Source organism: Podarcis vaucheri, assembly GCF_965113315.1.
Source record: "Podarcis vaucheri genome assembly, chromosome: 2".
Lineage (NCBI taxonomy): Eukaryota > Metazoa > Chordata > Lepidosauria > Squamata > Lacertidae > Podarcis > Podarcis vaucheri.
In genome coordinates, this window is record NC_138760.1 from 25,141,672 (window position 1) to 25,169,376 (window position 27,705).

The 27,705-nt window shown below is 46.0% G+C and overlaps 1 protein-coding gene across 1 annotated transcript in view; it reads left to right on the plus strand.

The window, feature by feature from the left end:
• Positions 1-27,207, plus strand: part of C1QL4 (complement C1q like 4) — a 40,729-nt gene extending 13,522 nt beyond the window's left edge. Inside the window, exon 2 of the mRNA XM_082212874.1 lies at positions 26,272-27,207. Within this exon, the coding sequence (XP_082069000.1) occupies positions 26,272-26,451 (180 nt within the window). The 3' untranslated portion in view covers positions 26,452-27,207. The remainder of the gene's footprint in view (positions 1-26,271) is intronic.
• The last annotated feature ends 498 nt before the right edge of the window (positions 27,208-27,705 follow it).

Consider the following 27,705-nt stretch of genomic DNA (forward strand, 5'->3'; position numbering starts at 1 on the left):
CTTTCTAGGAGGAAAAAAGTGAGTGTTATGGTGCAAAAAATATGGTAAGTTCTTAACCCGAGGTACCACTGTATTTCAAATGAGAGTCGTCATAGCGTCCTTTTTTTTTTTTTTTTTTTGCTCTTCAAAATATGGCAACCCTAGCTATTTCTATTATGTTTATATTTTCGTCCCCTGCCCTCTGCCTTCGATACCCCCCAAATATATATATATATATATATATATATATATATATATATATATATATATATGCAGGTTTTGGTGTCTTCGGGTGTCTTCCCGTGTAAGAGTCGGGGTGTCTGTGCGACGTTTCGACGAGGTCTCACTCGTCATCTTCAGGCTGGTGCTTTCGGCTTCTTGTTACTTAATCATTTCTTTCTTCCATCTGCTTGACCCTTAACATGGTGAGCAGTGAAGACAGCGCAGAACCACAGATGAGAGATTGGATATCATGAGATTTTCCCAGGGGCAGAATCTTTTCTTGCTTGTTCTAATTTCCTTCAGTAATTCCTCTGGTCCTTTCTCTTCAGAGGAGAAAGTGAGACCTCGTCGAAACGTCGCACAGACACCCCGACTCTTACACGGGAAGACACCCGAAGACACCAAAACCTGCATTCCTGTACCCGTGAAAATCTACGAAAGCATATATATATATATATATATATATATATATATATATATATATATGTCTAATTCTGATTGAAATCTGCCCCAAGGTGCAGTCCCAATTCCACAGCCGTCACTCGGTGTATGTGAGAAAACGCTAGAGGAATTACGGTCAGTTCATCAACAGACAGCAATTCCTTCCGACTTCTCTCCAGAGTCATTTTTAAAACACATCTACATTCCCGGGCACCGTGCTGCTCTCCGACACACTGTCATAAACACCCTCATCGAATGAAGCCCTGCCATCTCAGGCTGTGATCCTGTCAGCTCATCCGAGTTTAGATGCCTCGCTAGTTGGACAGGAGGCCACTGAGGAGAATTCTGGTGGATCAGCAGGGGGCGCTATCCCCTGTTGGCGGCCAGCAGCCCAGGTATATAGATAAAGGTAAAAGATAAAGGACCCCTGAATGGTTAAGTCCAGTCAAAGGCGACTACGGGGTTGTGGCGCTCATCTCTCTTTCAGGCGGAGGGAGCCGGCGTTTGCCCACAGACAGCTTTCCGGGTCATGTGGCCAGCATGACTAAACCGCTTCTGGCACAACGGGACACCGTGACGGAAACCAGAGCGCACGGAAATGCTATTTACCTTCCCGCCGCAGCGGTACCTATTTATCTACTTGCACTGGTGTGCTTTTGAACTGCTAGGTTGGCAGAAGCTGGGGCAGAGCAACGGGAGCTCACTCTGCTGCGGGGATTCGAACTGCCGACCTTCTGATCGACAAGCCCAAGAGGCTCAGTGGTTTAGACCACAGTGCTGCCCACTCCACAGCCCAGGTGTATACCATGCAGCTAAGAGCCCCTGGGTAAGGGCTGATTCCCTGGGGCTCCTTGACAATTTTACATATAAAACTGTGTTCGAAACTCTCGTTGTTCTAGGCACATTTTGCAATAGGTAATTTCATTAGCTCGAACAGTTTCTGAGCTCTGGGTGCAGTACTGCAGCTAAGATTTCATATTAAAACTGTGGAGTGGAAGGAAAGGAGGACCTTTTTCTGCCTCCCCACTTCCAGCTACTCTCTGAAGACACCTCTTAAGGATATTAGAGGGGTGGGCAGGGGAAGGACTAGACCATGTGAAAAATCAACATAAGATTTTAGCTGCAGTTCATTCATTTTCAGCTTTGCATTCCTATTAAAAAAAAGTGCACCCAGACATTTTGTTGTTGCGCCCCTAACCTAGGTCTAAGATGCCATATAGCTCTGAGCTTTCATTTCCCAGTTTCTAACACTGATACAAAAGCCTTACCTCCTCTAACACCTTTGGATTGTTCAGAAGTAATCCCATACCCCACTGCAGACACCTCTGTGTCAGAGAAGCCGTTCAAGGGCAGTGGATCCTTCACCAAGTTCTGCTCTTAATGTTCGGAGAGAGCAAACATGTCCTTACACACAAGTGTCCTGGCCCCAACTGCTATCAGCCGAGCAAAACCACGACATGCTTCATTTGCCCTGGCAACAATGTGCAATGAAAGCGGGACCTCCAACAAAACGTTGCAGTGAACCTCACCTGACAGGAGGGCGACAAGCCAGTCAGCTATGCTGTCCTCTAGCAGAACACCCCACCTCGCTCTTCAATTCCAGCCCCCATTTTCTGTTTTTCTTTTCCAACTATCAGTCAATATTCTGTGTCTAGAAGGGAGCATGCTCCGTCCTCATAAGGCTGTTTTTCTTGGGGAGGGGGTTGCATACCCTCCGACATTTCTCCCATGAAAATAGGGACGTCGCATTCCATACAGATAATTTTACTATTTATACTCCTACGCATCTGACTGGGTTGCCCCAGCCACTCTGGGCAGCTTCCAACGTATATAGAAACATAATAAAACATTAAACATTTTAAGAACCTTCCCTATCCAGGATTGCCTTCAGGCGGCTTGGGGGGTTGGATAACTCCATATCCTCTGACATTTCTCAGATGAAAATAGTGACGTTCTAAGGAGTGAGAAATTAGAGAGGTGTCTGCATGCTGGAGGGGCAACCTGAGATTGGCAAAAATACAAACAAACAACCCAATATCCCATTTTATACAAGTGAGGGGGACCTATAACAATCCACCAAGAACGGAGCATGCTCAATAGGTAGGTAAAGGTAAAGAACCCCTGGATGGTTAAGTTCAGTCAAAGGTGACTAGGGGTTTGCAGCGCTCATCTTGCTTTCAGGCCGAGGGAGCCGGCATTTGTCCACAGACAGCTTTCTGGGTCATGTGGCCAGCAGGACTAAACCGCTTCTGGGGCAACAGAACACAGTGACGGAAACCAGAGCGCACTGAAATGCCATTGACCTTCCCGCCGCAGCAGTGCCTATTTATCTACTTGCACTGGTGTGCTTTCGAACTGCTAGGTTGGCAGGAGCTGGGGCAGAGCAATGGGAGCTCACCCCGTCACAGGGATTCGAACCGCCAACCTTCTGATCGGGAAGCCCAAGAGGCTCATTGGTTTAGACCACAGCGCCACCCACGTCCCATTCAATAGCCACCTAAGGGTGTCAGTTGGAAAACAATAGCAGAAAATTGGCACCAGGAGGGAAGGAATGGAAATGGCCTGTTTGAGTCCCTTACCGTTTCCTGGAGGAATTTCTAGTTGGTTGGCTAGAACCCGGATGAGGACGCTCTGCATTATTTCCCGCTTGTCTCTATCCTGTTTGCAGCTTGGATCTGTCCAAGTGACAAAGACTGAAAAGTCCATTCTGGGGGCCGGAAAGGGGTGGCAGCAGAAATAGACCTGTTCCCCCAGATTTCTGGTTAGGTGGTAAAATGGTCCGCAGCACATGGGAGGATTCTGTGGATGACTGGTTTCCGGCGTAGTTGCATGTCCTCCATCAACAGACACCATTTGGTCATTGGTTAACTGTATTTATTTTGTATACAACAGAGTTTAGTAGCTGGAAATGGTTATAGGAGCAGCAACGGATGGGCTCTGGTTAGCAGTGGGCCAATAGCAAGTGGCCAGCATAGCAGACCCCCAGCAGAAGATGTTCTTAGGATGGCAGGGTTGAAAGACTGGGCCTTCTCAGTGGTTGCCCCGTATCTGCAGAAATCCCTCGGCCAAGATGTAAGATTGACTCCCTCTCTATTCTCTTTGAAGCAGATCCAGAAGACGTTTTCAATTTCCGTCTGCTTTTAATTAGGAGTGTAGGTTATGGCCCTGCCAGATCTTAATTTTATTGTGTATTTGTGATACTTCGTTGTTGTAGCCCTGTGCTGCCAGCCATGGCAGAGGTCAGTGGAGGGAGAAACCAGCCAACCAGCCCAGTCTCGGGGGGGGGGTATTTGCCCAGAGGCAGAGTTCATATACAAGGTCCAGTCCCATCCTAAGGTCAGGAGTATCTCAGTTCACATAGTCAGGCGATCCAGGGGTCAAGAATGCCGAGGGTCCAAGGCCACAAGAAGTAGCAAGGTCTGGCCAGGAACAACGAATGTTGTTTCCAGGAACTGGCTGAGGCTGAAAACCTGATTAAGAAAGCTGGAGCTAGCTGGTTCTCATCAGGGCAAGAAGGCTGATCAGCAGCCGGTGGAGTCACTTCGCCTTCTGCTCCTTCAGGCTGCTGCTCAGCAGGTGAAGCCGACTTCTGGACCATGACATTTGCACTCATTATAGTATAAGGAGCAGTAATACTTGAAGGACCAGGTGCGTAGCCTGGGAGTCATTTTGGACTCACAGCTGTCCATGGAGGCGCAGGTCAATTCTGTATCCAGGGCAGCTGTCTACCAACTCCACCTGGTACGCAGGCTGAGACCCCACCTGCCCACAGACTGTCTCGCCAGAGTGGTGCATGCTCTAGTTATCTCCCGCTTGGACTACTGCAATGCGCTCTACGTGGGGCTACCTTTGAAGGTGACTCGGAAACTACAGCTAATCCAGAATGTGGCAGCTAGACTGGTGACTGGGGGCGGCCGCCGAGACCACATAACACCGGTCTTGAAAGACCTACATTGGCTCCCAGTACGTTTCCGATCACAATTCAAAGTGCTGGTGTTGACCTTTAAAGCCCTAAACGGCTTCGGCCCAGTATACCTGAAGGAGCATCTCCACCCCCATCGTTCTGCCCGGATGCTGAGGTCCAGCGCCGAGGGCCTTCTGGCGGTTCCCTCATTGCGAGAAGCAAAGCTACAGGGAACCAGGCAGAGGGCCTTTTCCGTAGTGGCACCCGCCCTGTGGAACGCCCTCCCACCAGATGTCAAAATGATAAACAACTACCTGACATTCAGAAGACATCTTAAGGCAGCCCTGTTCAGGGAAGTTTTTAATGTATGATATTTTAGTGTTTTTTGGTTTCTATGGAAGCCGCCCAGAGTGGCTGGGGAAACCCAGCCAGATGGGCGGGGTACAAATAATCAATTATTATTATTATTATTATTATTATTATTATTATTATTATTATTGATCCCACTTTTGATACGTTTTGCGTGTGCACAAGTCTTGGGGCCGCCAAACTGTTTCCTTTTCAATGGGTGGCTGCTCTGCAGCTTCCTGCTAAAATCATGTACAGCGGTACCTTGGTTCTCAAAATTAATCCGCTCCGGAAGTCCGTTCCAAAACCAAAGCGTTCCAAAACCAAGGCGCTCTTTCCCATAGAAAGTAATGCAAAATGGAATAATCTGTTCCAGACTTTTAAAAACAACCCCTAAAACAGCATTTTAACATGAATTTTACTATCTAACGAGACCATTGATCCATAAAATGAAAGCAATAATCAATGTACTGTACTATAAAATAAATAAGACAGTATTGTAGATAATTTTTTTAAAAAAATATTCTTAAACCCTGATGATAGTCATTGTTTGGATGGGGGGCTTTTATCCATTTCTGCAGTCACGCAATCAATCAATCAATCAATCAGGTGGGTAGCCGTGTTGGTCTGACACAGTCAAAATATATATAAAAAATTGTCCATGCATGCACACGAAAGCTTATACCAAGAACAAACTTAGTTGGTCTCTAAGGTGCTACTGGTCATTTTTATATATATATATATATATATATATATGCTTTCGTAGATTTTCACGGGTACAGGAATGCAGGTTTTGGTGTCTTCGGGTGTCTTCCCGTGTAAGAGTCGGGGTGTCTGTGCGACGTTTCGACGAGGTCTCACTCGTCATCTTCAGGCTGGTGCTTTCGGCTTCTTGTTACTGGAACAGAGCAGAGTCTGGTGTTTGAGTTCCTATAAATACTGTTGAGGGGTGTGGTGTATAGCCTCCAACGTTCTGGGCAAAGAGGAAGTTCCTAGATTAGTGTGCCTTTTCTTCTTTTGTTCCTTAATTACTTGAGGGATATCTTGGGTGATTTCATGAGTGATATTCAGAATATCACTGGGTGGGTCATTAAGTGTAGATTAGTTGCTAAAGCTTTCGTGTCTTGACCTCTTGAGCTTGTGAAGAGTTTTTCTGAGAAGATGGCTGTGCTGCATTTAGTTGTGCTCTGGCTTGGCTTCGTGTATAGGGGCGAGCTATGGTTTTGTGCCTTGTGCCAGCCGGATCTGTGTAGGGATTGCAAACCTCGTCGAAACGTCGCACAGACACCCCGACTCTTACACGGGAAGACACCCGAAGACACCAAAACCTGCATATATATATATATATATATATATATATATGCTTTCGTAGATTTTCACGGGTACAGGAATGCAGGTTTTGGTGTCTTCGGGTGTCTTCCCGTGTAAGAGTCGGGGTGTCTGTGCGACGTTTCGACGAGGTCTCACTCGTCATCTTCAGGCTGGTGCTTTCGGCTTCTTGTTACTGGAACAGAGCAGAGTCTGGTGTTTGAGTTCCTATAAATACTGTTGAGGGGTGTGGTGTATAGCCTCCAACGTTCTGGGCAAAGAGGAAGTTCCTAGATTAGTGTGCCTTTTCTTCTTTTGTTCCTTAATTACTTGGGGGATATCTTGGGTGATTTCATGAGTGATATTCAGAATATCACTGGGTGGGTCGTTAAGTGTAGATTAGTTGCTAAAGCTTTCGTGTCTTGACCTCTTGAGCTTGTGAAGAGTTTTTCTGAGAAGAAGGCTGTGCTGCATTTAGTTGTGCTCTGGCTTGGCTTCGTGTATAGGGGCGAGCTGTGGTTTTGTGCCTTGTGCCAGCCAGATCTGTGTAGGGATTGCAGGGGGGTGCAGCATCCGGAGGTGCCACTATAGTTTGGCTACTGTTTAGCACAACTAAATGCAGTTTAGCACAACTAAATGCAGCACAGCCTTCTTCTCAGAAAAACTCTTCACAAGCTCAAGAGGTCAAGACACGAAAGCTTTAGCAACTAATCTACACTTAACGACCCACCCAGTGATATTCTGAATATCACTCATGAAATCACCCAAGATATCCCCCAAGTAATTAAGGAACAAAAGAAGAAAAGGCACACTAATCTAGGAACTTCCTCTTTGCCCAGAACGTTGGAGGCTATACACCACACCCCTCAACAGTATTTATAGGAACTCAAACACCAGACTCTGCTCTGTTCCAGTAACAAGAAGCCGAAAGCACCAGCCTGAAGATGACGAGTGAGACCTCGTCGAAACGTCGCACAGACACCCCGACTCTTACATGGGAAGACACCCGAAGACACCAAAACCTGCATTTATATATATATATATATATATATATATATATATATATATATATATATTTCAATCAATCAATCAATCAATCAGTAGCTGAACTGGGTTCCACACAGTCACAAAAACAAATTACAGTGGTGCCTCGCAAGACAAAATTAATTCGTTCCGCAAGTTTTTTCTTCTTGCGAGTTTTTCGTCTTGCGAAGCACGGTTTCCCATAGGAATGCATTGAAAATCAATCAATGCGTTCCTATGGAGACCGTCCGGGGACAGAGGGGAAGCGCCGCGCGCCTTCCCCTCTGTCCCCGGACCTGTTTAAAGCAAGGGGCGGCGGTGAGAAGATTGCTTCTCCCCGTTGCCTGCCCCCCAATCTCCGGGGACAGAGGGGAAGGCGCACGCGCCTTCCCCTCTGTCCCCGACCTGTTTTAAAGCAAGGGAAGGGGCAGCGGGGAGAATCGCTTCTCCCCGTTGCCGCCCCTTGGTTCAAAAGGGGTCCGGGGAGAGAGGGGAAGGCACGCTGCAAGCCCATAGGGAAAAAAGCCCATAGAGAAATGCGTCTTGCGAAGCGGCTAAGAAAACGAAAAACTCCTTCGTCTAGCGAGTTTTTCGTCTTCCGAGGCGTTCGTCTTGCGGGGTACCACTGAACCGGTAACTGAAAAAGCCTCCCAAACAAAAACGCATATTAAATAGCAAAAACAAAAGCATCAAACATAATCCGTTCTGGAAGTCTGTTTGACTTCCAAAATGTTCGAAAACCAAGGCGCAGCTTCTGATCAGTGCAGATGACCTGGAAACAATAGCCGACAGCCACATTGGACGTTTGGCTTCTGAAAAACATTTGAAAAATGGAACACTTACTTCCAGGTTTTTGGCGTTTGAGAACCAAGGTGTTTGAGAACCAAGAGACCACTGTATCATTTTGTAACACAAACATTTGGGGCGAGGATTGTCCTGCTTTTATGCCGTAGGGAAGAAGGGGTGAGTGAAAATCTACATCAGGAACAAGGAGGGGGAATAAAGATCCACATTGGGATCCGCTGCCCCTATGGATTCTGCCGCCTGAGGCGATACCCGCACCTTGCCCCCTGGGTAGGCCAGCTCTGTACCTCATAGTCATTACTCCCCAGCTCTAGACTACTTTTTCCTGTAAACCTGGGGCTTACACACAGGTTTCTCAGTACCATTTTTCTGCACACCACTTTTATTTTAAAAAATCATGAGAAGTAGGCAAGAGCAGACATTACTAGCGTTAGTTATGTTCGCAGTGGGCATAATCAGTGCCGGATTTACGTACTGTGGTACCTCTGGTTACAAGCACCTCGGGTTACAAACACTTTGGGTTGCAGACTCCGCTAACCCAGAAGTAGTACCTCGGGTTAAGAACTTTACCTCAGGATGAGAACAGAAATCACGCACTGGCAACAGGAGGCCCCATTAGCTAAAGTGGTACCTCAGGTTAAGGATGGTTTCAGGTTAAGAATGGATCCCTGGAACGAATTAAGTTCGTAACCAGAGATACTACTGTATAAGCTAAACAAGCTATAGCTTAGTGCCCCACTCTCTTGGGGGCCCCCAAAATTTTTAAAGGAAAAAAAAACCTGGATGTACCTTTCCAAAGTATAAGATAAAAAAAACAAATAAAATAAAACCTATATACAGTAACAGTGTTTTGTGTTGTGTAGGCTCCTATGATGTAAGTAATGGGCTCCGCCTGCTAGCCTGCTCCCTCAAATATCACTGGTTTGCTCATTTCTACATATAGGGTGCTTACATTCTGCATGTGCAAATGGCTTTAGATACCTATTAGGTCCATAAATTACCATATAGCATATATTCAACACAAAAAAACAGCAACAATTTGTTGTTGACAAAGGACAGCTGGACATATAAAGGGCCCCATTACCTTCAGTAGCTTAGGGCCTCATCAAACCTAAACCCGGCCCTGGGCATAATGGAAGCTTGTGCTTTGGGGGGGAAGGGTTGTGTGGCTATCAATTTCCATTCTTGAAAAATTAATAATGCAGAGATATGCAAGACTGGTATTTAGCTAAATGGAAATCTTAATTAAAAGGTATCGTGCAAGACTTCCTGATAAAAAAAAGTGCCCTAATGTATATACTGCAATTATAGGCTCCAAGGTGAGCCCCACGTATGTTGAGACAATTATTCAACTACTGTGTTTACTCGAGTGTAATGCACCACTGAATCTAATGCGCACCTCAGTTTTCAGAATCTTGAAACCCAAAAAAGTATTTGCTGGCAAATCTAATACAGTGGTACCTCGGGTTACAAACACCTTGGGTTACAAACACTTCAGGTTGCAGACTCCACTAACCCGGAAGTAGTACCTCGTGTTAAGAACTTTACCTCAGGATGAGAACAGAAATTGTGTGGTGGCAGTGGGAGGCCCCATTAGCTAAAGTGGTACCTCAGGTTAATAACAGTTTCAGGTTAAGAACGGACCTCCGGAACGAATTGAGTTCGTAACCAGAGGTACCACTGTACGCACCTTCAATTTCGCAACATAATTTGGCCAAAAACGGTGAGCATTGCCTTTGAGTAAGTTGCTGAAATTCCAATGTGCTTTCAGCATGTGGCAATCGGTGGAAATGGGCATGTTCAGATCTTTTGGGCCACCAGAAACAAAACGGCTAGATTGTGATTGCGTAAGGAGCAAACTGAAGTGGGGAATATAATGTTAGGGGCTACCCACCAAAACATCACCATTTAGGCCTGCCATGACTTCCTTCAAATACTTCTGGGCACTGTGATTTGTTAAGGGTACTCATGTGTTTCAAATGGGCATTGAATGCACTTTAAATGTATGGTTTGGCTCTTCCCCTAGTTTAAGAGCTGAATGAAGTCAGGGAGGACATGACAAAATTGTATAAATTTATGCACAGTGTAGAGAAAGGCGATAGAGCGAACTGTTCTTCTCTTCCTCCTCTGTCTCTGTCTCTCTCTCTCTCTCCTTCATTCAATGAAGCCCAAAAGTGGAAGATTCAGGATAAATAAATTAGGGCTGCCATACGTCTGGATTTCTCCGGACATTACTGGGATTTCAGAGGCGGAATATTGACGTCCGAGGGGAATTTCCGAAAAGCTCAACAACTTTGGGGTTTGTCTAAAGAAGGGGTCGGCAACCCGCGGCTCCGGAGCCGCATGTGGCTCTTTTACACCTTTGCCGCGGCTCCGGGGCGGATACTAGCAAGGGGAGGAGGCGCATTGTGCGCCCCGACACTCCCCACTGTGGCGGGCGCTGTACTGGCTGTGACGTCGCATGGGGGCGGTGCGTGCGTTAGTCACGCACCGTCCCGACGTCACCTTCCCGCCCGCCCGCTACATTGAAAGGGGGCATGTACGCTGGTCACTGTTTTGAAGGGGAGTGAAGAACACACACACAAAAAAGGTAACTTGTTAATTTAACGTTTATTTCTATGAGGAAGAGTAATTCTGAGGGGTCAAACAAAGAAATAATTTTAAAAAGTGACAAAAAAGTTATTTTTATAATGACGAGTTTTGCGGCTCCCAGGTTTTTTTTCTTCGGAAACAGGTCCAAGTGGCTCTTTTTGTCTTAAAGGTTGCAGACCCCAGGTCTAAAGAAAGCTCCTGGTTTTTACTTTTTGAAAGATGGCAACCCTATTGCCACAACACTGACAAACCCTCCGCACCCCTAATTAAGCTAACAAGCATCCCACACCAACAGTGACTGTGGATGTATAACAGAGTTATGTTTACTTACCAGTTTTTCCACGGTAAAAGGAAATACTGTATGGATTAAACAAAACATGGGCCGCCATTTTGATGAAATTTATGATTCCACAGCAAAGCTTCACGTGGAAGCATCCAAGCACACTTCCTAAGTGGAAAATTAAATTCTAGAAAGAAGGGAACCAGCTTGTGCAGAACTAAAGATGCAAGTCTTATTCCAGGAAGACCATAAATATCCATTCCACCGTCCCCAGATGCCTATTCATTCCATTTCCCCATTGGCTGTATAATTAACACAATCACTCCATGCATTAATTTATTCAAGTTTCTTTTGGAATTCCCCCTCACTGGGAGACAGAGAAGCTGAATGGTATTTCGACACTGCCTGGCGTGTGTCTTGTGATACGGAGAACGCCTTTGTTACAGCATCCTTTGTCTCCATGTTATGGAACAGCGTGCATTGTAGTGTTGCAGTTCTTAGTGAATGTACAGACTTACGGCAGCTCTGTATTTATTATGATTCATTAATTTATTTATATGGCACCAGCTGCATTCAGAGTGCTTTAGAAAGGGAATGAGGATGACAGGTCTCTGCCCCAAGTGGCCCGCAATCTAAAAAGGGACTTGAGGGAGGAAGCAGAGAAGGGGAAGAGATATGGAGATGGGGCAAACAAGGCAAGAACATATTTCAATTACACACAGTACCTGGAGTATTTACAGTTTGTGTCACTAGCTTGCCCAAATCTCTCGTGCAGCAAAGTACATGCAGTTTTTTCCCCTGCACATCTAGGTTATTCCATAAGGTTTTTTTGCCCGTTGTAAGAGTGGATGTGTTGCTTTTCTGCGAGAGTCTCTGTCCATTGTGCTGGACTGAGTTTGTGAGACAACCATGCAACTTGGTATGTGAACTCCGTTAATCCAGGAGGAGGAGGAGGAGGAGGAGGAGGAGGAGGAGAAGGAGAAGGAGAAGGAGAAGAAGAAGAAGAAGAAGAAGAAGAAGAAGAAGAAGAAGAAGAAGAAGACGACCTCCACTGGTTTTTAATCTGGAGGGTTGAAGAAGCCATTTCTCTCCCAGTGCTGGGAAGAAAAGTGTCGGTGCTTTTTATATTGTGGTCTTAAACACACTTAAGCGTCAAGAAAAATAAACGAGATTTACCCTTGGAGGGTTGTTGGGGATTTTTAGTCAATTTCATAAAGACTACAGAACAGAGAGCAAATTCCCCAAGCAGAATTTGAACCAGCAACCTCAGGACACAGCAGATTCCCTATTAAATCCTGTCCCTTGCCCAATGGCAGGTGCCCTATGTTTATGGCCCCAGCATAAGCCCCACATGACAGGTTTATCCCTCTCTTTGGCGATACGGGCAGTATTTCATCTCCCCTGGTGACAGCTTGATCCATGTAAGATCTCACTCTATTGTCAGAGATTTGTTTAGAGAGGCCTGATGCTGGCCTCTTTTGATCTGTCTATCTAAGGAATTTATTACCTGGGCCCTGTCCCTGCAGCCTGTGAATTCCTCACATTGTCACACACGCACACAAACACACACGCCATGAGGCGAGGTGCACAACACAGGCCTCTTCCTGAAAACTGTAGCACTGAAGGATTAAAGGACTTGCCTGTCATGAACTGATTGTACTACCAACCTTACTGTATGCTTGTGAAACATGGACCACTTATAAACACCATCTCCACCTCCTCAAAAGATTCCATCAACAGTGTCTCCGAAAAATTTTACACATCACCTGCGAAGACAGGCAAACTAATGCTAGGGTACTGGAAGAAGCAAAGATCACCAGTGTTGAAGCAATGATTCTTCAACATCAACTTCGTTGGACTGGTCATGTTGTGTGGATGCCTGATTATCATCAACTACTCTATTCTGAACTTAAAAATGGTGAGTGTAATGCTGGTGGTCAACAAAAGAGGTTTAAAGACTCCCAAGGCAAATCTAAAAATGTAGTATCAACACTGACAAACTGGGAAACACTGGCCTGCGAGCGCTCCAATTGGAGGACAGCCTTTACCAAAGGAGTCATGGACTTTGAAGATGCTCAAACTCAGGACGAAAGGGAGGAAGGCACACTTGGCAAACCCTCACCGTGATTAACTCCTGCCTAGAAACCTATGTCCCCACTGTGGAAGGATGTGTGGATCCAGAATTGGCCTCCACAGTCACTTACGGACTCACTGTTAAGACTGTGTTCATGGAAGACAATCTTACTTGGCTATGAGTGATCACCAGAGAAGAAGAAGAAGGATGCAGAAGTATGGTGGAAGGAACCATCTGAGGAAGCACCAAGGGAAAAAGACTCAGAGAACGGACAGTGGTGGTGGGATGGCGATGAGTGGTCAATGGGAGAAAATTGGGAAGAGGGAACAGGTCTTAGTGAGCTGGGAGAGTTGGTGGCAGAGAGAAGTCAGAATCAGAGGCAGAAGCTGAAACAGGCAAGTTGGAGGAAGGAAGTCAAGAGATGAGTCAGGCTGGTAACAGGAGTTGGTGGTCCCCTAAACCAGATGGATAGAAGAATGCCTGCTCTTGATTGCATAACTTGGAGTGTGTAACTTGGGGTTTTTCTCTGGATCCTTTTATGTCGCTTGAGGCTCAGGTGGCCTGAGTGGTGCACTGTGCCTTCCATCAGCTTCGGCTGGTGGCCCAGCTATGCCCATATCTGGACAGGGATGGCCTAACGTCTGTTGTCTATGCTCCAGCAACCTCTAGGTTAGATTACAGTGGTACCTCGGGTTACATACGCTTCAGGTTACATATGCTTCAGGTTACAGACTCTGCTAGCCCAGAAATATTACCTCGGGTTAAGAACTTTGCTTCAGGATGAGAACAGAAATCGTGCTCTGGCGGCGCAGCGGCAGCGGGAGGCCCCATTAGCTAAAGTGGTGCTTCAGGTTAAGAGCAGTTTCAGGTTAAGAACGGACCTCCAGAACAAATTAAGTACTTAACCCGAGGTACCACTGTACTTAGGGTTGCCATATGTCTGGAATTTCCCAGACATAGCTGGTATTCAGCCCTCGTAATCAGCGTCTGGGCTGAAATGTCTGGGAAAATCCAGGCATATGGCAGCTCAACAACTTCTGTGTCCAGATTTTCACTTTTTGAAATATGGCAACCCTAGATTACTGCAATGTGTTAAGAGTAGAGCTGCCTCTGAAGATGGTTCGGAAACTTCAGCTGGTGCAGAATTTGGCAGCCAGGTTGCTCACCAGGGCAAGGCGGTTTGAGCATATCGCACCGATCCTGGTCCGACTGCGCTGGTTGCCAATTACTTTCCGGGCACAATTCAAAGTGCTGGTTTGGTCTTATAAAGCCTTAAATGGCTCAGAACTGCAATATGTTAAAGGACCACCTCTCCCCATATGAACTGACCCGGATACTGCGATCATCATCTGAGACCCTTCTTCATGAGAGGTCTCAAGGTTGGCAACATGAGAATGGGCTTTTCTGTGGTGGCTCCCTGTTTGTGGCATGCTCTCCCCAGGGAGGCTCACCTGGTACCTTCCTTGCATATCTTTAGGCATCAGGAGAAATTGTTTCCCTTTAACCAGACCTTTGACTTTGGCTGATTCACAGTCTATGTCCTTTTGAATGTGTTTGTGGGAGGTACTGGTTTGTTCTTGTCTTTACAGTGTGTCCTTATTTTGTATTTTTATGTTGCGAACCGCCCTGTGGTCTTTGGGTAAAGGTAGGTATACAAATTAAATGAATAAATTAAACTAAAAATAAACAAACATACACAGGTTCCGGAAACAATAGGAATGACCTCAGAGAAGTACCGCTGCTTTGAGATGGACAGCGTCTCCTGTACAGTGGTGCCTCGCAAGACGAAAAGAATCCGTTCTGTGATTCTCTTCGTCTAGCGGTTTTTTTGTCTTGTGAAGCAAGCCCATTGACGGATTAGCGCTATTAACACTATTAGTGCTATTAGAGGCTTTTAGCGGCTTATCGGATCAGCTGATAAGCGGCTTAGCAGCTTAGAAAAAGGGGGGAGGGGGGGAAACCAGCAGGAACTCGCAAGACATTTTCATCTTGCGAAGCAAGCCCATAGGAGATTCGTTTTGCGAAGCACCTCCAAAACGGAAAACTCTTTCGTCTAGCGAGTTTTCCGTCTTGCGAGGCATTCGTCTTGCGGGGCACCACTGTACTGAACTGACAAGTTTATGCAGGCCTAGCACCTATCCGCTCGTGGGATCAGCACCCTGAAACATTATGTGTGAAAGGTACTCTGAAAAGCACCCCGACTTCATACGGTGCCAATGCATTTTGGGAAATGAGAAGTGGCATCTTGATTGGACAATATTTGCCTTCTCCTTCCCTGCCAAGCTTGGTTCACTTGCCCAAATAATCTGGAACTTTTTCGCACTGCAAGAACTTCCCCACAATGTCTGTTTGCGTGATGAAAATCACTTTGAGCACAATTATCTATGTGGTATATATAATTAAAATGACTGGGACACAGATTGTGCAGCTTGTCTGGTGTTGAGGAAATTATCGTGCATCAAAAAGAGGAGGCTAGTTTAACCAGGCACGTAGGGCTTGTGCAAATTATATTATGTTATATTATAATCCGGTTGCCAAATTATATTATGCTACATCTGGTGGTCAACACAGACTACCAGACTACGTTGTCTCTGCCCAGTCTAATTGTCCCTTGGGCTGGACAGAAAGATGAAAACTGCTGATTAGCCCTTGCTAACTCCAGACACAAGCAATTTGCATCTTCTTCACTTCAGTGGCTCCCTCGAACAAAAAGAACCTTCTTTGTTTTCTAATAACCGTGACCCCATTTCCAATGGAAACAGTAGGGATCAGACACGGGGGCTTTGAGGGGTTAGGGGCCGGAGGAGAAGGGGGTGGTGATTTAAAGTAGCACAGCCATGCTAGATGTCTAGGGAACCAAAGCCACTGTTTTGCTGGAGTGGATGGGGGGGGGGATCAATGATTTCAGAAACAACACAGTTTTTAAAATTATGTTTTAAAATATAATTTAAGTCTGAAGTGTTTGTTGTTAAAGTTATGTTAAGTGCCCTTAAAAAATAGTTTAATATGAAATCTGACTTAAAACATAAACCAGCGTATTTCAGTCTATATAGAACTTGAAAAACAACCCCAACCTGCATTTATAATCCTCTAGAAAACACTGATTTAATGAATCATACTTTTCTATGTAAAAGGGGGGGAGTGTGACTTTTGAGGTGAAACATTATAAAAATTAGACACACAATAGGCCGTTTTGGCAAATTATGGATATTTATGACTCACCTGAGCAGCAGAGACATTTAGGGAATAATCAACTGCCGTCCTAAATGCAGTAGGATGTGACTCCTATTGAAATCAAGAGAACTTACTTCTGAATAAACTAGCATAAAATTGGATTAAGCAATGTTATGTTCGATTGACTTCAATGTTGAAATATTAGCCTGATGTTTTACTCTCCCATCTCCTGAAGAAACACTATTCTAACCCAATATTCTTGAAATAATAAAAAAAAATTCCTTCCAGTAGCACCTTAAAGACCAACTAAGTTAGTTCTTGGTATGAGCTTTCGTGTGCATGCACACTTCTTCAGATACACTGAAACAGAAGTTGCCAGATCCTTCTATATAGTGAGAAGGTGGGGAGGGGTGTTACTCAGAAGGGTGGTGGGAATGGGAGATAGGCAGATAGCTGAGAGAGCCTGTTGACGACTCTTAACGACTGTAATAGGTCTGACAGGAAAAGGCAAGGGGTGAGAAGGTGAGAAATGGTTTAGTCATATATAGTGAGATAAGAATCCAATGTCTTTGTTCAGCCCAGGTCTTTCCATGGTTTTAAGTTTGGTAATGAGTTGTAATTCAGCAGCTTCTCTTTCCAGTCTATTTCTGAAATTCCTTTGTAGTAAAACAGCTACTTTGAGATCTTGTATAGAATGTCCTGGGAGATTGAAGTGTTCTCCTACTGGTTTCTCTGTTTTGTGATTCTTGATGTCAGATTTATGTCCATTTATTCTTTGGCATAAGGTTTGGCCTGTTTGGCCAATATAGAGAGCTGAAGGACACTGTTGGCATTTGATGGCATACACAATGTTAGACGATGAGCAATTAAATAGTCCCGAGATGGTATGTGTACAATATTCTTGATTCTGGGTGGTACTGGGAATTTAGCCAGCGAGTAAATGGTCTTGTTTAGTGCCTTTGCATAAGCACATGGAAAATCAAAAAGAAATTCCTTACCTTCACACCTGTCTACTTTGTCTCTAAGCAGAAAACTCTGCAGCGCAAAAAAAAGATGCATGATTACTGTCCAAAGGTTTTGGAATACACTCCTAGTTTCCACGAAGGCTCTACTGCAAACCAGTTATGCTTTGGTTGTCACACAGCACCAATGCATCCACTTCCACATTCAGGAAACACATGGATCACGCAACAGGGAAAATTCATTTCATTGTGATTTAAAATCACCTCGATTTAAATGAATCCAACATGCCCTTGATCACAGATGCGAATGTCGGCATGCAGTAGGAGATCAACAGAATTCTAGCAGTGGTGCACACAGAGCGATGCGTTCGTTCTTTTATTTATGTAGCAATTCATATCCCCTCTGGATTCCAATTTCTGCCCTTCACAGGTGACTAATCCGTTTCCGTGTCTGTCTATTCCATTTCATTTTTCAGCGAACTCCAGCCCAAGGTTGTTGTATTTTGGGATGAGGATAAGCCCAAAGAAAGGTTAAAAACTACCACAAAAGCTTCCACCTTGGATTTTTTAAAAAAAATGCTATCAGATGTAGGTTGAGGCCAGCATTATGACTTTTATACATTATTGCAAACTTATAACACAAAGCATAAAAGCTGCTACAGAGTCAGGAGTGCCAACTTGGCCCTGCAACCGTGAATACTAGGCGCTGTGGGTGCCATGCAGCGGGCATAACCCTGGCACCGAAATTTGTGGGTGCCCGGTCCCTTCATGGGGAATTTTGTGGGTGCTCAGGCACTCAGGGCCCCAGGGTGGTTTTGGCTTCCTCCGTTCGCTTGTATTATCATTTCCCCCAGAGTAAAAACATGGGTTTGACCTTTCACAAATTTGGACTAGCGAGGTTTGTACGCAGATGGGATCAGGACAGGAGGCCGGTGGGGATCAGCTGGAAGCAAGAGGGATATATCCAGGTGAATAAGAAATCCTGTTGCTGGCTTGTGGGGATGACTGTTCTGGATGGGAATGTGGGGCATGTATCTGCACATGTACACATATGCTCAGAAGGCTGAGAATTTGGGTGGGCATTCAAGGTCTGTGCATGTCCCGGTCTGTGTTTGAATGTGTAGGGCTGTGTAGGGCTGTGTAGGGCTGGATTTATGTTTATTGAGGCCGTAAGCTACTGAATGTAATGGGGCCCTTTATATGTCCAGCTGTCCTTTGTCAACAACAAATAGTTGCTTTGTGTGTGTGTGTTGAATATACAGTGGTGCCTCGCAAGACGAAATTAATTCGTTCCGCGAGTTTTTTCGTCTAGCGAATTTTTCGTCTTGCAAAGCACGGTGTCGGAAAAGTTTTGGAAAAGCTTCAAAAATCGCCAAAAACCTCAAAAAAGGCTACCACACCGCGTTCTATGAGTTGCTCCTCGAAGTCAAGTTGCAACTGTATTAAGGGTGTTAAGAAAAAGGAACCAAACTTGCAAAAAACGCAAGACGTTTTTGTCTTGCGAAGCAAGCCCATAGGGAAATTCGTCTTGCGAAGCAGCTCAAAAACTGCAAACCCCTTTCGTCTAGCGAGTTTTTCGTCTTGCGAGGCATTCGTCTTGCGGGGCACCACTGTAAGCTATATGGTAATTTATGGACCTAATAGGTATCTATTACCTATTAGGTAACATGTGCCATTTGCACATGTTGCCATACAATCAGTCCATGCAGAATGTAGGCACCCTATATATAGAAATAAGCAAACCAGTGGTATTTTAGGGAGCAGGCTAGCAGGCTTACATTACATTACTTACATCATAGGAGCCTACACAACACAAAACACAACACAAAGTTATGAAAACTCAAAACTTTTACACAATTTTGTAAGCTGCTTGGTGTAGCAACACAACACAAAACAATGTAGGTCTTATTTTATTTGCTTTTTATCTTATATTTTGGAAATGTACATCCAGGGTTTTTTTAAACTTTAAATTTTTGGGGGGCCCCCAAAAGAGTGGGGCCCTAAGCTATAGCTTGTTTAGCGTATACGTAAATCTGGCACTGTATGTAGCTGGTTGGCAAAGCAGAATTCAGCTGCGTTGTATGGGGGGCAGGAGAGAATGGTTAAGCAGCATATGCTCTGTTAACAAATTGATTAATAATGCAAATTTAATTAAGCAGAATTAATACAGCATGTGTTAATTACATTTCAACAAAGAAAAATTGCTGATGCTGCCTGCGCTGTATCTCCCGCCCAGACCTATCAGATTTCTTCAAGTTTATCTTCTTGACCTTTTTCTGGAGGGGGGGGGAATATATTCTTCAGATTGTTCTGAACTTGGGTTGTTTGGTCGTCTGAATTAAACCACTTTTGAGAGTCTGTTAGGTGTGTCACAATGGAGGGCATGCAGTCAAGAGAATCAGGCCCGTAATGTTGCGTACAACCAACATGATTTAACTACAGTGGTGCCTCGCAAGACGAAAAGAATCCGTTCTGTGAGTCTCTTCGTCTAGCGGTTTTTTCGTCTAGCAGCTTAGCAGATTAGCGCTATTAGTGGCTTAGTGGGCTTAGCAGATCAGCTGATAAGCGGCTTAGAGGATTAGCGGATCAGCTCTTAAGCGGCTTAGGGGATCAGCTGATAAGCGGCTTAGCGGCTTGGGAAAAAGGGGGGAGGGGAAAAAACCTGCAGGAACTCGCAAGACATTTTCGTCTTGCGAAGCAAGCCCATAGGAAATTCGTTTTGCGAAGCACCTCCAAAACGGAAAACTCTTTCGTCTAGCGGGTTTTCCGTCTTGCGAGGCATTCATCTTGCAGGGCACCACTGTATACAGTAAAGAATATGGGTCATTCATCCTCCCATCCACCCTCATGGATAATCTCAGGGTTGTGGGTTTGAGCTCCACGTGGGGCATGAAGAGTCCAGCGTTGCAGGGGTTGGGCTAGATGATCCTCAGGGTCCTTTTCAACTCTACAGTTCTATGGCTATACCTTATACTTTTGTCCTTCTTCCCACGTGGCTCTTGTATTGCTATGTCCTTGCATCACCCTCACAGCCCGTCTGCACATACAGTGGTACCTCTTGTTACGAACCTAATTCATTCTGGAGGTCCGTTCTTAATCTGAAACCGTTCTTAACCTGAGGTGCCACTTTAACTGGGACGCAGGTGACACTGTGGTCTCAACCACTGAGCCTAGGGCTTGCTGATCGGAAGGCTGGCAATTCAAATCCCCACGACGGGGTGAGCTCCCGTTTCCCAGTCCCTGCTCCTGCCAACCTAGTAGTTTGAAAGCACATCAAAGTGCAAGTAGATAAATAGGTACCGCTCCGGCGGGAAGGTAAACGGTGTTTTCTGTGCACTGCTCTGGTTCGCCAGAAGTGGCTTAGTCATGCTGGCCACATGACCCGGAAGCTGTACGCCGGCTCCCTTGGCCAGTAAAGCGAGATGAGCGCTACAACCCCAGAGTCGGTCACGACTGGACCTAATGGTCAGGGGTCCCTTTACCTTTAAGATGAAGGTATTTCCCCCCCTTTGCTGGAGTAGGTGTTTCAATGCAGCCCCTTTCCTGCTTCAAGAAGAGATTTGCACTGAACCCTGCCAAACACAGGAGGATTTAACCCCAAGCTCCTCAGCTCTTAAAAGTGGAGGTTAGATCCTGTTGTATTGGCTGCCCATGCCAACTAATGCAGGGGACCTGTGCGGCCAATGCAGAACTGAACCCCATTGCACTGTCCATAAATGAATATCACTGTGGGTGCGGTTTGAGGGAAGTGGCCTCGCAGGCCAACTGGAACCCACTGGAAGGCCAAGATTGGCCTATGGGCTGAAGGTTCCCCACCACTGGTCAATAAGGATTGACACCAGCTCTCCAGAACTGGGGTCTCCTAGTGCTACCTCCCAGAGCTACTTGCCAGAAATTGAACCTGGGACCTTTTGCATGCAATCTCCTCCTCCTCCTCCTCCTCCTCCTCTTCTTCTTCTTCTTCTTCTTCTTCTTCTTCTTCTTCTTCTTCTTCTGTGATCACTCGTAGCTGAGTAAGATTGTCTTCCATAAATACGGTTTTAAAAATGAGTCCGTAAGCAACTGTGGAGCCCAATTCTGGATTCACACATCCTTCCACAGTGGGGACATAGGTTTGCGCGGGGAGGGGAGTTGATCATAGTGAGGGTTTGCACATTTCTCCCTTTCATCCTGAGTTCAAGTGTCTTCAAAGCCCATGACACCTTTGGTAAAGGTTGTTCTCCAACTGGAGCGCTTGCAGGCCAGTGTTTCCCAGTTGTCAGTGTTTATACTACATTTTTAAAGATTTGCCTTGAGAGAGTCTTTGAACCTCTTTTGTTGACCACCAGCATTACACTTTCCATTTTTAAGTTTGGAATAGAGTAGCTGCTTTGGAAGACGATAATCAGGCATCCGCACAACACAACCGGCTTAACAAAGTTGATGTCAACATCAACTGATGTTGCTTCAACACTGGTGATCTTTGCTTCTTCCTGTACACTGGCATTAGTTCACCTGTCTTCCCAAGTGATGTGTGAAATCTTTTGGAGACACCGTTGATGGAATCTTTTGAGGAGTTGGAGATGGTGTTTATAAGTGGTCCATGTTCCACAAGCATACAGTAAGTTTGGTCTATCACTGAGATGACTACCTAGCCATAATACAAAGGCTATTGTTCATACATCATTCACTCAACAGTGACAAGAATAACATCCATGTCTGAAAAACACAAGACACCTGAATTTTCCTGGAATTCAGGGGTAAAAGAGCCAATGCCTGGGAAGGATAGAGTTAAAAACCTCACTGGGTTTTTTCCTTCTTGTCTGTTTTTGTGGAATATAAGGAGCCTCAAAGCAACGTTTTCTTCCTAGCACAAAATTTTATGGACTTTGAACAAGTCTCCTCTTAATTGCCTTTTCACTTAAGTAAACAGTCCTGGTCATTTTAATCTTTCTTCATGCTTTATTTATAAGTCAGATTGATTCTCGGAATCCGGAGGGCCAGCTCACATGAGCCAGGGGGACAACTGCTCACAGCCGCTTGTTGCTGAATGAAGGCTTCGTGTGTGCGAAGAAAGCTGCAAATCGGCAGTGCATCACTTTAAACATTAAGGTAGCACAGAAAGAGGATTCAGGAAAGGGTTAGAAAGTTAACAACCCTCGGGCCCCTGAGGCTGTTGGCCAGGTGTGCTTTGGCCAAATATGCCTTCCCAAAACGGATCCCAAAACAATATTCTTCAAGGCATCAGTTTAAAGCTTGCCTCCTCTGTCTTCCCCAGGACATGGTTTGAAGGTAGATGAGGTCATCACCTTGCTCAAACTAAGCAGGTCTGGCTCTGATTTGTGCTTGGATGGGTGACTGCCTGGAAAATGAATGGATGCCATTCCTGAGTTCCATAATAGAAGGAGCAGAGGGTATAAATGTAAGAAAATAAAATAGTAAAACAAGCAGCCCTGAAGCAGATGCCTTAACAGACACACAAATAGCTTGATCGTGGGGATGCTTAACTCAGAAGCAAGTCCCATTGAGGTGAATAGGCTTCTAGATGCGCAGGGTGTTTGCATGCGTTGAAGCAAGGCGGTTGAGCGGTTGTTCGTTTTTTGCTTAAACCAATTGGAACATGCATTGGCCAGAATTAATAGTTAATCTGCCCCCCCCTGCAGTCATATTCCACTGATGTGAAGATGCACAACGAAAAAAGCTTCCTTGGATTTGCAGGCTACTGAAGCAAAAGGACATTAGGTGAAAGATCTCAGGGCCATATTTCTCAGATGCCTTTTGCGTACCTGGGATAGGGCTTTGAAATAATGGCCATTTAGGATGTACAGGCAGATGCCTGAACTAGCCCCAGCTCGTATCGGCGAATTGCTGCTACCCATCGAAAGCCTACAATTATTCACTGCTTCTCCTTGTTTAATAGCTGCTTGGTATGCTCAGAGCTGCGTTTGTTACATGGGTCTGTGATCGCACCACGCAAGTACAGGATTTTTTGCACCTGGAACCGAATCCAGCATCTCAAACGTGTCTGTCTTAATGTTTGGGTTGTGTGTGTGTGTTGTGGTTTTTTAAGAGCCTGTATGGATGAAGAGATAAGCTTCAAAAGAAGAAAGCACTGGCTGCCTTGTGACATTTCAGAACATTTGAGTACAGGTTGCTCTGCTCAGCACCATATCGCTCTGCACTGCTCATGTAGCCAGCTGTTTCAGTAGGTGTTTTAAAGAAGTTTTTCCTGTTTTTAGGAATAATTTTAACCGGTGCTATTCTTCTAGAAAAAGAGATGCTTGGAACTCACCATGAACGCCTCCCTTGTTCTCTTATAATGGCAATGGCGCCCTCCTGAGAGATGCCGGAACTGAGTTCCGGTGAGTTCCGACTGGGGGAAAAATCCCTGATTTTAACTACAGCGGACACTCGGGTTGCAAACATGATCCATGTGGGATGCATGTTCACAACCCGCAGCATCCGCAACCCACAGCGGCGCTTCTGCGCATGCGCGACTGCCGAAACCCGGAAGTCACCCATTCCGGATTAAGTAAAAGAAAACAATAAGGGAAAATTAGATAAAATTAAGGGGGAGGATTTGCTGAAACAAATTTTGGAATTGGGATGCAGAAAAGGGGAGGTACGGGGAAGTCGGCGAAATAAGGTTTAAGGGAAAAAAGGATCCGAAATTATACATGTTTGTTTTGTGTGTCTATGTTTGTAATGTGTATTGTGTGTGTTTTTATAATTTGTGAAAATCTAATAAACATTTATTTTAAAAAAGGAAGTCACCCATTCTGGTACTTCCAGGTTTCGGTGGTCCACAACCTGAAAAAACACAACCTGAAGCGTCTGTAACCCGAGGTATGACTGTAGTGCCTTAGCCGTTATATGGATTGTGATAAGGATCTGGCCGGCTGGGCCAAAAAGGAGATGTAGACAATATTGAGCTTGATGGACCAGTGCTCTGACTTGCTATAAGGCATTTTCCTGTGTCCCATGTGGTGCTCCAGATGTTTCTAGACTACAACTCCCATCATCCTTAACAATTAGTCATGCTGGCTGGGGCTGATGGGAGCTGGAGTCTCAGCAGCATCCAGAGGACCAGAAAGGCTGCTCCTAACTCCCAACTCCCCATTGTATTGGAAAATAGAGGCACTCTGGTCAAGAGAAACGAGCTAAGGCAGCAATAACAGGCTGCTAATAGCTGGATCTCTGAACACCTAGCCTCCAGACCAGAGGCGAAGTAGCAGAAAAAGTTGTGGTTAAGCCAGATGTCAAAAGTTGAAGCTTGTAAGGGAAGTATATCCACAGAAGAAACAAAAGGCCATCCAGACTACAAATAGAGCAAGGAAGTCCAAAGGGCTTAGCAGAGACAGAGAGATGTAGTGGAAATTCTCCCCAAATGCATAGTTTAAGGTTGCTCATCAAAGGTTATGGTTGGGCTATAGCTATTTCATAACGGTGGGACAAGCAAGGAGGGAATGAGGTATCAAGATGCTTATGGGAAACTATAAAAGCATACCCTCCAACATTTCTCCAGTGAAAATAGAGACACCCCCTCCTACATTTCTCCAATGAAAATAGGAATGTCCCAAGAAGAGAGGGACATTTTGGGATCAAATCAGAAACCAAGAATGCTTCTGTAAATCTGGGACTGTCCCAGGAAAATAGAGACACTTGGAGGGTTTGTGATGGTAAAAAGGTAAAGGACCCCTGGATGGCTAAGTCCAGTCAAAGGCGACTATGGGGTTGAGGCACTCATCCCGCTTTCAGGCCGAGGGAGCCAGCATATGTCCACAGACAGCTTTCCAGGTCATGTGGCCAGCATGACTAAATCGCTTCTGGTGCAATGGGACACCCATGACCGAAACCAGAGCACACCGAAACACCATTTACCTTCCCGCCACAGTGGTACCTATTTATCTACTTTTTTGAACTGCTAGGTTGGCAGGAGCTAGGACAGAGCAACGGGAGCTGAGCCTGTCGCGGTTCGAATTACCAACCTTCTGAATGGCAAGCCCAAGAGGCTCAGTGGTTTAGACCACAGTGCCACCCACGTCCCTAGGGTTTGTGAAAGCATATGTATAACCTGTAATTGGGGTCTCTTGACCACACCGTGAGGTGGATGATGCACCATTCTTGTGCATGAATAAATTCTGTTTTCCTTTGTGAAATATACTTGGAGTCAAGAATGGATTTCATGCTCTTTATTCAGCTCATAGTGGTGAGGAGGAATGAAAGTTCCCCCAAAATATCTGCTTTATATACATTATTTACACAATGGGCTGCACGTGATTGGCTAATTCCAGGATTCTCCTGTTGGCCAATCAGGTTGTGGATTCACTTCCACCTGGAGCTGGATTGGGTGGCTTCTGTGGGCCAATCATACTGCTGCTTTGTTCTAGGACCAATCAGACTGTTGCATTCTGAATCCTATTGTTCTAGGACAGTGTTTCCCAAACTTTTTTGGGCAACGGCACACCTGTTTAATGAAAAAAATCTCGCGGCACACCACCATTACAGCCCCATGACGTCAGCGCGCAGCGTCACGCCGGGAGGGACGCACGAAAGTGAAAGTTTTTTCCCTCCCCCTTGCCGGGGAACCTCCAAGCTTTGGGGGTGGGAGGAGGCAGCAGAGCGAGGGACTGAGGGACGGCGGCAACTGAGGCGGCGGCGGCTGTTGTGGTGGTGGCGGCAATAGCGGGCGGAGGAGGGGGCGGCGGCGGGGCTTGAGGAGCCGTCGCCGGGAGTTGCTGCTGCTGTTGTTGTTGCTGCTGCTGCCCGGACATGCCAGCCTCCTCCTCCTCCGCTGTCTCGCGCTCCTCCCTTTTGCACGCGCTGCCCCGCCGCTCGGCACCACCACCGCGGAGCCGCCCCCGGCTCGACGCGGATCCTCGCCGCCGCCCGACTCGCCCGCCTCCCTCCCACGGCACACCAGCCAACGTCTCACGGCACAGTAGTGTGCCGCAGAACACCGGTTGGGAAACACTGTTCTAGGACCAGTCAGACTGCTGCATTTTGGATCCTATTGTTCTAGGACCAATCAGACTGCTGCATTTTGGATCTTATTCAACTCAGTACATAACACTTTGCTACCCATGGCCTGGTAATTTGGTTTTGGCTGTGCGATGAACCTTCGTGGCAGAGTGCCATAACACTGCCAGCCCCTTGCTAACCTCTCTCTTCTCTCTCCCAGGTCCGGGCCAGTGCCATAGCTCAGGATGCTGACCAGAACTACGATTACGCCAGCAACAGCGTGATTCTACACCTGGACGTGGGCGACGAAGTTTTCATCAAGCTGGACGGAGGGAAGGTTCATGGAGGCAACACCAACAAGTACAGCACCTTCTCTGGCTTCATCATCTACCCAGACTGAGCCCCGCCGGCTCCTGTTTCCCCTCCTCCTTTTTTTTGCCTACCCAAACCCTTTCCCCGCTCTGGGTCAGCTTTTCTTCCCCCTTGGCTTTACCAACTCCCTGGACCCAGAAGGTCCTTCCAGCAAGGTCCGGCCAATAAGGACTGAAACGGAAACTTTGGGGGACGAGGTCCTCCCCCTTGGGTTCATACGACTGTGAAAAGGGGTGGGAGGATTAAGGGATTTTTGGTGCATGGGGAAATCCGGGAGGGGGTGGATGCAGGGGAACATAATGTCATGGTGGTTGGGCCCTGGTCAGTGGAAGCAAAGCCTTCGAAAGGTGGCCACGTCCAGGATCGGAGGATGAAGGGAAGGGCAACGGATGGGGAACAAGGCCCAGACCTGCTGCAAATTAGCTCTGTAAGTCCATTTCCTTAGCATCCCTTTAGATGTAAGGTACAAAATATTCAAAGAGGGGTGGTTTCATTAGTGCAGTCCGGTCCCTTCACCAGCTTTTCACAGGAAATGTTTTATTGATTGCGTTTATATCTCGCCCTTCTTCCAATGAGCTCAGGACAGGCTTATATGACTCTCCCTTCCCTCATTTTGCCCTCACAACAACCTTGCGAGGGACTAGGCCCAGAGACAGTCCCACAGTCCACCCAGCGAGCTCCGTGGTCAAGTGGGAATTTGAACTTGGGTTTCTACTATCTTGGTCCAAACACTCTATTACATCCGCTGCTGACTCAAGATGCCTCATATATATATATATATTGGTCAATTATGGAGGTGGGATTCATTATCTGTATAAATCATAATGCATCCAACAGGAGGGGGGGGAGAGAATGGGGAGGTCTTCTGCGGGAACAGGGGGCAGTACAGTTGGGTTTAATTTCCCCATTTTCCATAGCAGTGTCCCCCCAACATGCCAGCAAGACCATGAACATATACAGAGGGGGATACATCTTTTGCTCTGGTGACGTTGCATGCCAGCAGCAAGAAAAGGTTAGGCTTTTTGTTTAAGCGTGTGTTGTGCAAGGTTCACTGTTTTAAGTCTGCTCCGTTTAAGAAATGGGAGACAAAACCATCCGAATAAAATCTCCAGTCCCCTTCTATATCAAACAGGTGCCCTGAAGACTCTTGTACGAATGGGGAAGGGGGTCGAGCCCCAATTCCTCCTACCTTTGTACATTAACCCACAGGTCTGTCTGGGCAGCTGCCAATAGGACAATCTTTCGTTGATCTGCATGAAGATATATAGGCATTATCCATGTT